We start from the raw sequence: 16,881 nt of genomic DNA on the forward strand, positions 1-16,881 counted from the left end.
TGCATGGAAATTTCTTATTTTATTTGTAAAACTATTCTTCACAGCATATACCGGTAACTGATATGAAAATTGTAACTGCCACAAGTCTTACTCAAAATGCATAAATGATATTGTCAACAAAGTAAGTTAGGATTTATATATATATATATATATAGAGTCTTGCTAATGTTGTAATAGATTCGATATAATTTGAATCTAATACATATATATGGACATATAAATGCGTCAGGTGCCGCTCTTTTTTTTTTATAAATCAACCAAACCATCATCTGTAATAACTGAACTGATATTCTGAAAGCTGGAAACATTCACAGTTAACGGTGTCACTGGACCTGTAACTATATACAAATTATATTTCAAAAATTAATCAGTATAATTGTATTATTTTATATATATCATAAACTATATTATCATGTTGGGCATAGAGGTCAAGTCAGAGTCAATGAAAGGCCACTGTCTACTATAAATGTCAACCACACGATCAGTATTAGAAAGTTGATTAACTCTAGTGTAGATTGAAACTCTAAGAGCCTATTAAATTAAAAGTTATATATTTATGTTTCAACATTTCAGTGCTTCTGTTGTCTATTATGTACTATTGTCAGATAGTTAAAATACTGTTTATACGGAAGCTATTGAACCATCTGGCTTAATAGATAAGTTTGGCGTCACCCCTTTAAAAGTTTAACAAAAGTCATCTTGATTTGATTGGCTATAACGCTGAGGTACAGTTGACTTCACATATTTTCCATTTGTGCTAGCCGCATCACCAGACTGTGATATTTTGAATTTGTTCTTCTCATGCACAGCACGACGAGTGCCAGTAGAAAAGCAGGAATTGTTTATCCTTCGGGAGAACCCGAACTCGCCCGGCTTTTTGGGTTGGGTTTGTGTTGGTCTGTGTTTAGTTTTAAGTGTATAGTGTTTTGTTGACCGTTGTTTGACTTTCATCATGTTTCTATCGACTTTTTCTTTATGTTAAGTTCTTTTGTGTCTTCTCCATCTTTTTCCATGACTTTTGTCAATACTCCCAAAATATATTGTAACTCACTCAGCGTTCACGGCGAATATGTAAAGTTGTCATTGTCAAAAAAGCCTCTTTATATAACGAGATATGTCAACTATGTTTAAATGTGTAAAAAATCGCTGAAACAAGATGTGAATTCTATTACACAAGTATGATAAGAATTAAGCACATAAATAGGTCAATAATTTGAATTTCATAACATTTTCTATTACTTATCTATCGTCACAACACTCAAACACAATTTTGAAAGTCAAGGATTGATAACACTTTCTTAAAGTTGAGATTTATGACTGAAAGGGAACAAGGTCCTCTAATAGTCTATTCGATTTGAAGTCAATTTTTGCCTAAGGTAGTAGGAACCTTATTAAAAAAATAGTTTTCGAATTTGTAAACGGAGAATCGAAGAAAGATAAGTATGTTATAAACCATGCCAGTACCGAAGCACTGACTACTACACTGACCAATCATTATCTTCGCCTCTTGGGGTTTCGTACCATAAAGAATGCATTGTGACGTCACAATTTCAATGAAAAGGCATGCATAGTTGTTAATTTCTGTGTCCTTTTTGGGCTTTATGGAGAGTTGTCTCATTGGCAAATTAAACCACATCTTCTTTTCTATAGTACGAATTCATAAGACGTACGAAAACATATGATCTGACCATTAAATCTGTTTAAAAAATTGAAAATACTAACCTGGACGAACTTGATTTCTTTTTCCCCACAGTTGACATTTAAACGCTTCTTTGAAGCCTTTTCTAAAATTTTCATTCAGCCCTGCATATATTATAGGATTGAGTGCACTATTGAAATATGCCAGGTACACAGCCGCATACTTTAAGGATATGACGTATTTTGGTATTTGCTGCAAATATAAAAGCTGATCATAACGAAAAAAAAAAGCATCGGAGTTATAACAGGATATAAATGCGTTCTCGAATGACCATTAATGTTAATCATTTGTAGAATATGTTTTCCCCCCAACTTTTTTCAGATATTCGGAATCGTTTGGTCGAAACAACGTAGCGAACATCTTTAACATTTATCTCTGTTCTATGCTAACGATATCTTAAATATATGATGCCCCAAATGACGATGAAAAAGTAGGCTTTTTGGCGTTAACTGCATCAAACAGAGGGAATTTGACGTTAAAGCTGAGTCATTCCTTATACATGTTTTAAGAATTTACAATTTAATTTTCAATTTACACATCCATTTTTTTTAAAGAATGACAGATCCAAAAGGCAAATAAAATGGTAAATATAAACATACTACGTTACGGCTTCTGTAAACGTCCCATAGGAGAAATGTTTGTTGAGGTGTCCAGCATATAACAAATGATAAAAGAACAACCAATAACATTCGAATAACCTGAAAAAAAACCAAAAACATGAAAATAACTATTTACATTGCTTCAGTAACATAAACATGAGAAATGCATGTCGTTATAATTATATAAAAATACAAACATGTTTATTTTTCCTTTGCTTCTTAAAGGAAACTCGCATTTGAAAGCAAACTTGTTGTTATTCCAAGATGTAGAATTTTATAAATACTCGAAATTGTTTTTATTTATTTTTTAAATTTGAAGCCTTCATATAAGAACAGATATAAAATTATTTTCGGTACATCTTGTATCATTTTAAATTTTTCTCCATATTATTAAGTTTTTTTGCAAGGTTTAAAAAAAATACTTTCGGATTTTACAGTTTTTTTTCATGTCATTGACAAAGTAAATGGTTTAAGTAACCTTAACACAAATGTAACCCCAATTCCAACTTATATGTCCGATTTAAGAAGTAAGCTTTATTTATGAGCCGTGGTATGCTTTCAGCTAGATGATGGAAGATTCAATTAAACTTTTCTATGAATGTTATCGCTTTTCCCATGCATGATTTCATTTCAAACTAGCTTATATGAATATTCCATGATTTTTTATGCCCCATTTATGGCCATTATGTTTTCTGGTCTGTGCGTCCGTCTATTCGTTCGTTCGTTCGTTCGTTCGTTCGTTCGCCCGTTCGTTTACCCGTTCGTCCGTCTGTGCCGCTTCATGTTATAGTTTTTGGTCGAGGTAGCTTTTGATGAAGTTGAAGTCCAATCAGCTTGAAACTTAGTACACATGTTCCTTATGATATTATCTTTCTAATTTTAATGCATTACATATTAAACCCCATTTTCACGGTCCACTGAACATGGAAAATGATAATGCGGTTGGGGCATCCGTGTACTAAGAACACATTCTTGTTTGTAATAAAACTGTTTCTCTATTATTGAGTGTTAGTTTACCAATATTTCTGAATTTCATTTTTATTACATAATTTTATGTCTTTTGGGTTTCTTTTATTTGCCATTGCAAAAGTAAATGGGGGAAAGGTTCATAAACCATAAAACAAATCAACGACAATAAGTTCTGATATGTCTTATTAAAGGAGATTTATTTAGATTAAGCGTTATTAGTGAACCATGTTAATGTTCTGCCTGCAGCTATAGGTGATTCATGATTCCATTCAACTTTTCTTTGTATGTACCAGTAATTGCTCATCACATGCAAAACCTGTCGGCACAGTTCAAAACTAGCTGATTTTTTTTTATCCACGAAACTCTAATTTTCGGCAATATTACTTTTTCTCTATTATCGAGTATTAATATTTGTCCACTAAGTTTCTGAAACTTGTTTTGACTGCACGTTTCACAGTTCTTTTTTTCTGCCATGGAAAATATTAAATGGATAGATGGTTTTGTAACCTTTGAACAAATGTATCAGCGACGAATCATGCTTATAATTATAATTCAAGTATATTGGGGTAGAGTAAGCGTTATTTAGTAGCCTCGCAATGTCTGCAACTAAATATAAGAAGATTATATTCAACTTTTCTATGAATGGAATTGCTTATCACATGCAAGAACTGTTAAAACATTTTAAAACAAGAATGTGTCCATAGTACACGGATGTCCAACTCGCACTATCATTTTCTATGTTTAGTGGACAGTGAAATTAGGGTAAAAACTCAAATTTAAATTAGAAAGATAATATCATAGGGAACATGTATACTAAGTTTCAAGTTGATTGGACTTCAACTTCATCAAAAACTACCTTGACAAAAAACTTTAACCTGAAACTTGCACTATCATTTTCCTTTGTTCAGTGGACCGTGAAATTGGGATCAAAAGTCTAATTTGGCTTTAAATTAGAAAGATCATATCATAAGCAACAAGTGTACTAAGTTTCAAGTTGATTGGACTTCAGCTTCATTAAAAACTACCTTGACCATAAACTTTAACCTGAAGCGGGACGAACGGACGGACGGACGGACGGACGGACAGACCAGAAAACATAATGCCCCTCTACTATCGTAGGTGGGGCATAATTAGCGGATATGAACATTGAAACTTTTAATTTTGGCAATAGAAATGTTTCATAATGATCCAGTATGTGTCCACTGAGTTTATCTGAATTGCATTTTTATTGCATGTTTTACCTTTCTGTTTGCCTCTGAAAATTGTGGTAAATGGCAGGCTGGTTTAAGCCCCGGTCACAACAGATCGTACGATTTTTTTGTCGTGAAAGATCTATAAAATAGTTGTCGTGGCGCTCTCGTGCAAAATGTCAAAAAATATTTCGAGTGGTCACATCAACGACGTGTCCACGATAGTTCCACGATGGGTAGAAGACAGAAAAAAAATTGTAATTGTACTGTCGTGGGTTTCTCGCAAGTCGGTCGTATGACAGTCGTGCGATAATCGTACACGACAATCGTGAGTTGTTTGGGGCTATTTTCAGGTTTTTATGTCAACGGATGCGCGTGTCACTGTCGTGTCACTGTCGTACGACTCTCGTGCCACTGTGATGCGACTCTCAACAAAAGCTCTTGAAACATGCCAGGCTCTATCCGCATGAATCCAACGAAATCTCCAACTCTCACATCAGTTTACTTTACTGCCAAACATCAGGCGCCATTCGATCCATGGCCTAACCCACCAACGTCGGGCGTTTTGCTGGCTCCTATACTGTTCACGAAATCGAATTAACGCTAACAGGACCATATATTGCACTTGTTGGAGTTCTGCAAGGCGCCTATTCAGCAGGGCCAAGCATAATCTTTCTGATGGAATAGCCATCCTGTTTAAACAGTAGACGGTATTTTTTTCCAAACATTCATTTCCACCGAATTGTATTCTTCTTAATACAACGAAAATATGTTGCACGACGAACGTACCACTGTCGTACGACAGACAATCAATGTTGTGCGATCATCGTACGAAATTTGATATTCGTGAGACAATCGTGCGACTGTATCAGGAGTGTCTTGAGACAGTCGTGAGATTGTCGAACGACAGCCATGCGACGATTGTTTGATGAAAATGCATTATATTGACACCCACGACAATGTGTTTATCGCACGACAGTCGCACGACGTTTGTAAGTCACTTTCACGACAGCCACAAGACAGTGACACGATTAAAAATCGTAGAGCAAAACAGGTGCATGTCCAATTTTCGTCCCACGACACACGACAGCGCCACGATGCCCAAAATATCGTGCGATTGTCGTACGACGACCACAGATTACCCACGATTTGACCAAATTTCATGTCGTGGCGCTGTATAGATGTGTCGTAGGTTCGTTGTGACTAGGGCTAATTTTGCATTAAAACAAAGGCAACGACGACAAAACATGATTATATTCCTGATTCAAGAAGAGTGGGTTGGAGTAAGCTTTATTTACGAGCTACATTATGCATGCAGCTAGATAATAGACAGAAGTAAAATACAAAAAATACTGAACTCCGAGGAAGATTCAAAACGAAAAGTCCCCAATCAAATGGCAAAATCAAAAGCTAAAACACATAAAACGAATGGATAACAACTGTCATATTCCTGACTTGGTACAGGCATTTTATTATGTAGGAAATGGTGGATTAAACCAGGTTTTCAAAGCTAGTTAAACCTCTCTCTTGTATAACAGTCGCATCAAAATCCTTTGTATTGACCACGATGTGTAAACAAAACAAAAATACATAATAGGTAAAAATGTCAAAAATGTTAATCTCTATTATAACAAACAAATATGTAACAAAGACGCACTAAATGGCATATAGACCAAGCACATTAGCCAAAATTAAAGACAAGAATGCAAAAATTCACCATAGTACAATAGCACAATGACGGGATGTATAACAACAGAGTCACGTCATATATGTATCAAAGAAACATTTAATTCAACATTTCAATAAATTGAATCGGTAATTCCATTAAAGACCTGTAAGGACATTTTAAATGTTGCTGATTTGAATATTAAAACTTTAAATTTTGACAAAAGTATTGTTTCTCTGTTAACGCTTTTTTTGGTATTTCAGTTTCTGAATTTGATTATTACTGCATATTTTTACTGTTTTTTTTTCCTGTCGTTCAAAATAGTTGGATGGATGGTTAACAATTGTAACGACGACGAAACATTTTTATTTTCTGATTTAGAAAGATTGACTTAAAGTAATCTTTACAATGTTATGACTGCAGCTAGATGATAAATATTTTATTAAACTTTTCTATGAATGTAATCGCTTATCCAATGCAAAATAAAGGCAACAGTAGTATACCGCTGTTCAAAACTCATAAATCCATGGACAAAAAACAAAATCGGGGTAACAAACTAAAACTGACGGAAACGCATTAAATATAAGAGGAGAACAACGACACAACATTAAAATGTAACACACACAGAAACGGACTAAGCATTAGAGAATAACAAATATAACATCAAAACCAAATACATGAATTTGGGATAGATAAGTACCGTGACACGTCTTATAGTAATGTGAATTCACACTCAAAAATAAGAGAAAACAAACGACAAAACGGAAACACAACGTTAAAATGTAACACACACAGAAACGAACTATAATATAACAATGGCCATATTCCTGACTTGGTACAGGACATTTTTAAAGGAAAAAATGGTGGGTTGAACCTGGTTTTGTGGCATGCCAAACCTCGTAGACATATCCCCCCTTTTTCTTTACCTGATGACCTGCATTTACTGCATTCGAGCGTCACTATTGAGGTTTTTGTAGACGAAACGCGCGTCTGGCGTAAATATGAATTTTTAAATCTTAATTTTCTGCAATAGTACTGTTTCTCTATTGTCGATTATTATTTACTATGTTTTTTTCAATTGATATTTATCATATGTTTTACATGTTTTTTTCTTCCATTGAGAAATTAAATGATAGAATGATTTAGAAACCTTAAAAGAAATTAACGACAATACGTGCTTATTTGTCTTATTGAAAGAGATTGATTTGGAGTAAGCTTTATTGATGAACCACGTTCTGCCTGCAGCTATATGTGATAGAAGATTCCATTCAACTTTTCTTGGAATGAAATCACTCATCTCATGCAAAGAATTTTTTTGCCAAATGTATTGTTTCTCTGTTATAGAGTATTTGTTCACTAAGTATTCTGAATTTGATTTGTTACTGTTATAGTAAGCTTTAATTATGAGCCAGGTTTATATGACTGCAGCTGATCGGAGATCCCCTTAACTTTTTCTAAGAATGTAATTTTAAATAATACCATGCAAAATTCCATTTCATATTTCATATTTGGCACAACTTTTTGGAACTTTGACTTGTTTGGCTTTATAAATATTTTGATATTGGCGTCACTGATGAGTCTTATGTAGACGAAACGCGCGTCTGGCGTACTAAATTATAATCCTGGTACCTTTGATAACTATTTACACCACTGGGTCGATGCCACTGCTGGTGGACGTTTCGTCCCCGAGGGTATCACCAGCCCAGTAGTCAACACTTCGGTGTTGACATGAATATCAATAATGTGATCATTTTTATAAATTTCATGTTAACAAAACTTTGAATTTTTCGAAAAACTAAGGATTTTCTTATCCCAGGCATAGATTACCTTAGCCGTATTTGGCACAACTTTTTGGAACTTTGAATCCTTAATGCTCTTCAACTTTGTACTTGTTTGGCTTTATAAATATTTTGATATGAGCGTCACTGATGAGTCTTATGTAGACGAAACGCGCGTCTGGCGTACTAAATTATAATCCTGGTACCTTTGATAACTATTAAAGGTAGCTGATATGAGCATTCCAACTTTATTATTTTTGTAATAGTACTGTTTCTCTATTAATTGAGTATTAGTTTACAAAAACTTCTGAATTTTAATTTGATTGCATGTTTTTTAGTTGGTTTTTTTTTAATTCTTTTTCCCCTGCCAGTGAAAACGTTAATTGGAGGATGGTTTAGAAACATTAAAACATATTAATGACAATACTTGATTATATGTCTTATTTTATAATAAGATTTATTTAAACTAAGCGTTTTTATTGAACCACGCTTTACCTGCAGCTATAGCTGATTGAGGATTCCACTCAACTTTTCTTGGAATGTAATTGCTTATCACATGCAAGAACCATCGGAACGGATCAAAACTAAATATGATCATTGGAACTCTATTTGTGGCAATAAAAAATTTTCCCCGAGTATCTGTTGACTAAGTCTTCTAAATTTAATTTTTACTGCACGTTAAAGCCGAAAATTAAATGGATAGATGGACGATGAAACATGTTTACATTCCTAATTTAAGAAGATTGTGTTAGAGAAAGCTTTATTTACGAGCTACGTGATGCCTGCAACTTTTCTATGAATGGAATCGCTTATCACATGCAAGAGCTGTTAAACTTTTTTTTAGATAAACTGATTTGAACATTGGAACTTTGAATTTTGGCAATAGTACTTTTTCATATTATACAGTATATGGTCACTACGTTTTTCTGATTTTTTTGCAATTGAAAATTAACGCGTAAATAATAGGATGGTTTAGTGACTTGAAAACTAATGTAACGACCGACGAAACATGCTTATATGAAGATTGGGTTAGATAAAGTTTTATTTGCGACCCACGTTATGCATGCATCTATACAATAGAAGATTCCATTCAACTTTGCTATGAATTAAATCGGTTATTCCATGCAAAATCTATAAGGACAATTCAAAACAGGCTGAAATATACACTAAAACTTTTTTTTTTCGCAATTAAACTGTTTCTCTGTTCTCGAGTGCGTTCACTATTTTTTACTTTATGTTTTACATTTTTTTCTGTCGTTGAAACAGTAAAGTTTTTCAATAACCTTAAAACAAATATTACAACGATAAGTGCGTAAACTAGTATGTTTAGAATAAACTGGTTGGTTTAGAGTAAGCTTTATTCAATTTAATGTGCCACGTTAATTGAAAAGGTAAATGGAAGATAGTAACCTTAAATGTAAATATGGAATGACAATGCGTTCTTATATATGTTTAGGTTAAATAAAAGCAGATTGATCTAGAGTAGATTTATTTATGAGCCACATTATTCCTGCAGATAGGTTATCGGAGATTCCATTCAAGTTTATTTATGAATGTAATAGTTCATCCCTTGCAAGAGGAAGATGACATTTCAATACCCGCCCGTGTTATCAAATAATAGTATTAACCCGAAATATCTGAAAATGGCCTGATTTTCAAATGTAAATGAAAATTTATCTTGTTTTGTCAACCGATTTACATTTTTACGGTTTTCGGGTATATTAAGTTAAAGATTACGACGATAAAGGAGTTGGAGTCATCAAATGGGTGGAAAACAGATTGGATAAAACACAACAACAGATAAAGAAAGAATAAAACAACTTACTTTTCTTCTGATTTTGTCATGTGATGAAGTCGAACTTGTTGTGATATTGCCAGGAATTTTTCTAAATGTTAACTTCATAATTATTATGCTATAGGCAACTATCATAACAAGTATTGGGATGAAATACATGACCACGCCCTCAATTGTATAATAAATTTTCTTCCCAGGTTCTTCTGTTTTACATTTAGTATCAGTGTAGTACTTTGGCCATGACTCTTGACAAATTGTGTCTTTCCTGTTCCGGAACTGCAAATATACCAGTTCGTGAATGAAAAGATGTGGGGAAGCAATCGCCAGTGAACTAATCCATGTCACTGAAATTGATATGTATATTCCGCGTATTGTCATCTTTCCCTTTAGCGGGAAAACAATAGCTAAAAACCGCTCTATTGATATGCAGGTAAGGGTTAAGACACTGAGCGTCACTGAAAGAACTGAAATATATAAAATAGTATGTATCTCTTATATGCAATAGATCAGAAGACAGATTGTAGAAAAAAATAAGCAACAATAACAAATTATCCCGATAGAAGTTTGAACTAGACTCTTTGAAGGTTGATACATGGTGTAAAAGTTCGGTGCATATTTCTCTTTTTTTTTTTTTTTTTTTTTTTATCTAAAACAATTTACAACGAATCCATTTACAAAAATCAAGAACATGCAATGAATTCATACCAATTGTTTACAATTGGTGCTCTTCACTGAATTTTCACTTGTTAATGTTATTATGAATATTCCCTGCTTTGACATATATTAGACTGACACGCAAAAGGTCTTAAAAAATCATCGTATTGTTCTGCTGAATTCAAATGTTCATGACCTACGCGTATTTTATCTCGTAAGATTTTTATGTGAAATGAGTCGCAGTTGGATCTAAAGTAAATTCGATAGGAAGAAAGATACCTACATATATATATATATTGAAACAGTATACTAACTCTGAGTCGAACAGTTTTTGCTTTTATACATTACTCTTTTAATGAAAAGCACTTTTATACCCAGTGGAAGGCGCATCAACAATACAATACAAATTAATTCACAATGCAAAATTTAAAAATATTAAACATTAAATAGCGGTTTGTCGTGTACTTGGGACTAGCGGAGAATCAGCAAATAATAAATTTAAACTAAAGTTGAACCGACGTTCTCCCGTTCAAGAGTCAAGGAAAAGAACGCCTTTTTTATTGCTGTGACTACTCTATTTTGTTATTCTTGTAAAAAAAGTTAATGTCAACTAAAGTTCAAAGAGTCCACCAAAGAAACTAAAAAAAATGAACCCACATCCTCTTGCGCAAGAGTTAAGGGAAAGAACGCCTCTTGTACTGCTGTGATTACTTCCTTTTGCTATTTTTTTTTAAAGAATGTATTGTTTCAACTAAACAAGAGACATGAAGAGTCCACCAATTTTTTTTTTTTTAAATTGTAAACATCAACACATAAAAAAAAACATGTATTCAGACTTACCTTGAACAAAAGTTGCAAATTTACACATAAAAGCACCAAATGGCCACATTGGAGAAATCTGGTTTCCAAGATGTACCCACATACAGAAAAACGCCACCATAATATCAGAAATTGCTAAGTTTAGAATTAGAATATTTGTAGTTGTCCGTATTTTCTTGTGACATATTATTATCAAAATGACTATAAAGTTTCCTACAATATCACCAGCAATTGCAATTATGTAAAATATGATCTTCAGAGTGACTTCTAGTATCGGTTTTGAATGGATTTCAGGTGCATCAAATAGTTTCAGAAGATCTGTTACACTACTGTTCACAATAACGCGTTCTCCTGGGATACTTTTGCAATGTATCATCATCTTTCCGTATCACGTTTAATATTCTGGTATTAGAATGTGATTTTTTCCAATACATAAAATTTCAGTTTGAAAATCTGGAGTGAACTTCTGATGTTGGTCAGTCTAAAATGAAAGAGTTGTGTAAAAAATCAATTAGTAATCTGCATTTTATACCTGGAAACAATTAATTGGTTGTGTGATTTTTAATTTGTACGGAACAATTTAATAATTTGTTCGGAGGAAATGTTGACATCCAAGACAAACACAATCCTGCAGTATGCCCGCAGCTGATCAGATGACGTATTATTTATTGCGTAATGCACTCAACCGGAATACTTTGTTATTCGGTTTTGAAGTATTTCCTTTCCCGGCAAACAAAATAGAAAAACAATGTTAAGATTGCAGCAAATCAAATTCGTCTTTTCAAAATCTGGAATTTCCAAACGAAATCAAAGAAAAGGAATAATATAGAAAAGAAATAACAAAAAGCAAGTACATGTTATATTATCTACAAAATAATGCAAATGATACAGATTAATTTCAGTTTGCTTAAATAATAGTGGCAAATAATTCATGCTTTTTCTAAAAGGGAAACGTTAAAATTAATACACTATTCGAAGAAAGTTTTCAAAACTTTGATTGAGATTAATGGAGACCTAACTATTCTTTAAATAGTTGCTGCAAAATTGTTTTAAGATGCAAAGAGCCCGAAACTTTCCCTAAATGCGAGTCATGATTAAACGTTGTCATTCCGACTAGATTTGGTTGATTATTTATTCATATCGCACAGGCTAAAACACCAGCCCGGCTTTATCAGACTGCCTGTACAATTACTCTCAAAACATCATAGCCAGATTTCATTTTTATGAAGCAAAATATATTTGTATTCAAGATGCAAAATATATTCGTATTCAAGATTTATCTTGAATTTGCATGTAACTGATGTCTTGCCTATTTTCAGGCTATTAAGTTATTAGATAATCATTGAAGGCGCAAGTCCGAATGCATGTATCTAATTTACACCAAGCTATTATTGTCAATGTAAAATGATAGTTTTCAATAAAATTGGAGAGGAGTCTTTCAGCGATTTGATCATATGATATTGAAAAACGTGATTAACGTGGTGTATCCAATTTCATTTAACGACATATTAGTGTATATAGTTATCAAAGGTATCAGGCTTATAATTTAATACACCAGACGCGCGTTTCGTCTACATAAGAATCATCAGTGACGCTGAGATCTAAATAGTTATAAAGCTAAACAAGTACAAAGCTAAAAATCATTGAGGACCCAAAATTCCCAAAAAGTTGCAACAAATACGGCTAAGGCAATCCATGCCTGGGATGAGAAAATCCTTAGTTTTTCGAAAAATTCATACTTTTGTAAACAGGAAATTTATAAAAATGACCAAACAATTGATATTCATGTCAATGTGACGAACTTCATTATGTGATTTTTTATCTTTTATTAATTATTAGCTTATTGTTCATAAATTGTAATTCATGAAAGGCAGCTCACTATCTTATTTTCATGGTTTATAAAGGTATGTATAAATTGCACCCTGATTGGCACCCCACTCATTGATTTACGCGCCAGGTAAAAATCATGTGACAAGTAGCACATGGTTTTTCATACAGGTAAAGTGGTTAGGCAGGGCACACCTAGATTACCTCAGAATTGTCAATTCAGGGCATGGAGATTCACAGGACAATATAATGAATAAGCTCAGGTAAGAACATTTGTTTATATTTTTGAAGGTGTTATCATTTAGTTGTCATTTTGACATATCAAACAGACCCGGAGACTTTTCATTCACGTGGCGGTCGATTTATGGTTTGAAATCTTGTTTTCATTTGATTATAAATTTATTTGGGGTTCAATTATTTGTTTCAGGGGTTGGTCCATGCAGTTTTAATGCTCAGTTTTGGAGTGGCAACGTTTAAATGGTCAGACAACGTACGTCCTATTTATTGACACAGATCTTCCCAAATACCAGTTGTGAGGTTTAGTTTAACGTATCATACAACGGCCAATATATAAATGTTATGTGGCAGAAATTACGTATTTGCGTTTATAGAAGCTGTGGTATATTCACCGGAAGTTGGTGTTAGTTTACCGGAAGTCCGTGTTTTATTTACCGGAAGTGGCATATCAATATAGAAGCTATGCAATTAGTGAAATATATTTTATAAGTGAATATATAGTGAGCCTTACATCTTATTGATGTTACAAGTGTACACAAGTCAATATTAAATAGTGAAAAGTTTAATAAAGTAAAAGTTTAGAATAATTCAATCTGAAAGTATTTGATGTTCGTTCCAAGCGACGTCCTAGATCTTGACCGCAAACAGAGTGAATGTTAGCAGATGTGATGAGACATTTTTCTGATTAGTTTCGATTTATACTTACTAACATTTCAGTTGTTTACTTTGTTTATTTGTATTCATTTGCATGTTATAATTATGTTTAGTTTTGTTTGATTTTGTTTATTTTTGTTTTAGTAAAATATTATTTTTTACTTGTGTTTCTATGAATGTTGGCCAACTGACAATCCGATTATCCTACGTCTTTACAATGGTGGCAGCGGTGGGATTGTCACAGGTCCAACATTCATAGAGTTCATTTGTTATGAAGGTATAAACAGACACTGTTGATTTATTTTTGAGACTTTATTTCTGGTAACCTTACTCTGAAATATTTGTATATTTTTTGTATCATTATCAGATTAGATTGTGTACAACATGACGTCAGAAAAGTTGCCACAGTGGATGGCAGACTTGATTGATAAAGGTGAAACAGCATCTACTTGTTTAAATTTGTATAGAGAGATGCAAGCTGCAGAAAGAGATGAGAGAGCAGCTGAACGAGATATGAGAAAAGCAGAGATGGACAATAGTTATAGACTGAGAGAGCTGGAGTTGAGAGAGAAAGAGTTGGCAACAGGAGGTAAAAGTAGTTTTAAAACGTCAGAGTCTATTAAGACTAAGTTACCTAAATTTTCTGAAGGTCAAGATCCAGATGTATTTTTGAAAGCTTTTGAAAAACTTGTTACACTTCATAAAATTCAAAAGAGTGAATGGCCACTACGACTTATTCCCCTTCTTTGTGGTAAAGCTCTTGAGGCATATTCCAGGTTGAGTGATGAGGATAGTAGGTTATACGACAAGATTAAGACAGCTATTTTGGTTCGGTATGAGTTAACTTCTGAGGCATATCGGGGTAAGTTCAGGAATTCGGCTCAGTTTGCTGGGGAGTCTTTCAAGGAATTTTCTGTACGGATAGAGGGTTTTTTAAGGCACTGGTGTGCCAGAGAAGACATTGATGGTAGTTTTGATAAGCTCTATGATTTGATGGTCAGGGATCAGTTGACAGTAAGTAGTGTTAAGGAGTTAAGGTTGTGAATTCAGGAGCATAAACCACCGGATCTTAGGTCTTTAGTAGAACTAGCCGAAGCTTATCAAACAGCACACAAAGATGTAGGTAAGGGTAATGATAAAGCACAGTCTAGCAGTGATTATCAGAAGAAACAACAGAGTAAATCGAATGGAAGCAATCAAGGTCAGTACAAACGTGAAACCAGGACATGCTTTGTGTGTAACCGCAAAGGACATATTGCTCCAGATTGTACTTTAAGGAATAAACAGCCGTTTAAACAAGGTAAAATAGGATTATGTTTAGATAAGCCAGGATATACAGAACCATGTAGTACAGTTGATGAATATGCAAGTGGCATGACAATTCGGTTACCAGGGGTGTCATGTGACAAGGTGAAGACAAACAAAGTACCAGGATTAGATATAGTTGAAGGTAAGGTAAACAGTAAACCAGTTTCAGTGTTAAGGGACACAGGATGTTCAACTGTTTTTGTAAACCAAAAATTTGTTGACTCCGATAAGTTTACAGGTAAGAGTAGAGATATTTGTCTTGCAGATGGTTCGACACGTGTATGCAAGGAAGTTTGGATAGATATTATCACTCCTTTTGTTTCAGGTACTGTTTTAGCTCTAGTTTTGGGTACTCCTTTCGCAGAGCTCATCATAGGGAACTATGTTAACACTTATATACCTACTAGTGTTAAGGATACTGTTGTAGTTAGTGATGATTCTGTAGATTTTTCAGTTTTAGATCCAGTTTTAGATCCATCTTCAGAGCCATGTCAAGCAGTGCAGACAAGATCACAGAAGATTAAACAGTCGGACGAGGAGATAAGAATTGAGAAGAACACAGAGAAGTATAGTGATGATTTACCTTTAACAGAGCCTTTTCAAATTACTAATTCTGACTCTAATTTTCAGATTTGTACTAGACAGGAGCTGATTGATGCACAGAAGTCTGATCATACTTTAGATACTATTAGATCTTATATTACAGATGACTCGGATGAACAGTCTTATTTTACAATAAGATCTGATATTCTTTACAGGATATTTAGGACACAGTCAAGGGAGGCAATTAGTCAAATTGTTGTCCCTCAGAAGTTTCGGAAGACAATTTTGACCTTAGGTCATGATATTCCTTTAGCAGGTCATTTGGGTATCACTAAAACCAGGTATAGGATTATGCAGCATTTCTATTGGCCTAGAATATTTGGCGATATTGCTCAGTATTGTAGATCATGTCCATAGTGTCAGAGAGGAGTTCAGAAAGGTAGAGTTTCTAAAGCTCCACTTATCAGTATACCTCCTATGGACGAACCATTTCAGCGTATAGCGATAGATTTTGTAGGTCCACTTCCTTTAACTGAAAATAAAAATAGATATATTTTAGTTTGTATGGACTATGCAACCAGATATCCAGAAGCATTCCCTTTGGCTAACCAGGAAGCAGAAACAGTTGCTGATACCTTAATAGAGTTATTTTCAAGAGTTGGTGTTGCAAAAGAATTGTTGACAGATCAAGGTTCGAATTTCATGTCCGATCTTATGGTTCAGGTATGTAAATTATTGTCAGTTCATAAAATGTGCACAACACCGTATCATCCTGCTGCAAACGGCCTTGTAGAAAATTTCAATGGAACACTAAAAAAAGATGCTCAAAAGCTACGCTCGAAAGTATCCAAACACATGGGACAAATACATGCCGTATCTCTTGTTCGCTTAACGAGAAGTTCCGAATGAAACAACAGGTTTCTCGCCATTTGAGTTACTCTACGGTCGACATGTACGTGGACCTCTTGCCATCTTAAAGGAAGAGTGGGAAGAACCAACAGATAGTGATAATTCTGTACTGAGCTACGTACTTGAAACTAGAGACAATCTTCAACATATGACCGAGTTAGCAAGACAGAATGAGATAGAAGCTAAGCGAAAACAGAAAACATATTACGACAAGAAGTCAAGAACAAGGAATCT

At 34.0% G+C, this 16,881-nt stretch overlaps 1 protein-coding gene and 1 long non-coding RNA gene across 2 annotated transcripts in view; one reads left to right on the forward strand and one right to left on the reverse strand.

Annotated features, from left to right (window-relative positions):
• The window catches only part of LOC143046775 (neuropeptide FF receptor 2-like), a 40,770-nt gene continuing 23,889 nt past the window's right edge, over nucleotides 1–16,881 (reverse strand). The window contains exons 2-6 of the mRNA XM_076219851.1: nucleotides 11,191–11,650; nucleotides 9,727–10,160; nucleotides 2,299–2,397; nucleotides 1,723–1,891; nucleotides 1–338 (exon numbers count right to left, since the gene is read on the reverse strand). Of these exons, the coding sequence (XP_076075966.1) occupies nucleotides 247–338; nucleotides 1,723–1,891; nucleotides 2,299–2,397; nucleotides 9,727–10,160; nucleotides 11,191–11,548 (1,152 nt within the window). The 5' untranslated portion in view covers nucleotides 11,549–11,650 and the 3' untranslated portion in view covers nucleotides 1–246. The remainder of the gene's footprint in view (nucleotides 339–1,722; nucleotides 1,892–2,298; nucleotides 2,398–9,726; nucleotides 10,161–11,190; nucleotides 11,651–16,881) is intronic.
• LOC143044928 (uncharacterized) lies at nucleotides 13,198–14,048 on the forward strand. Its single transcript, XR_012968805.1, has 2 exons — nucleotides 13,198–13,259; nucleotides 13,424–14,048. It is a non-coding gene; the product is annotated as an uncharacterized LOC143044928 (long non-coding RNA).

Source organism: Mytilus galloprovincialis, chromosome 9 (genome assembly GCF_965363235.1).
Source record: "Mytilus galloprovincialis chromosome 9, xbMytGall1.hap1.1, whole genome shotgun sequence".
Classification (NCBI taxonomy): domain Eukaryota; kingdom Metazoa; phylum Mollusca; class Bivalvia; order Mytilida; family Mytilidae; genus Mytilus; species Mytilus galloprovincialis.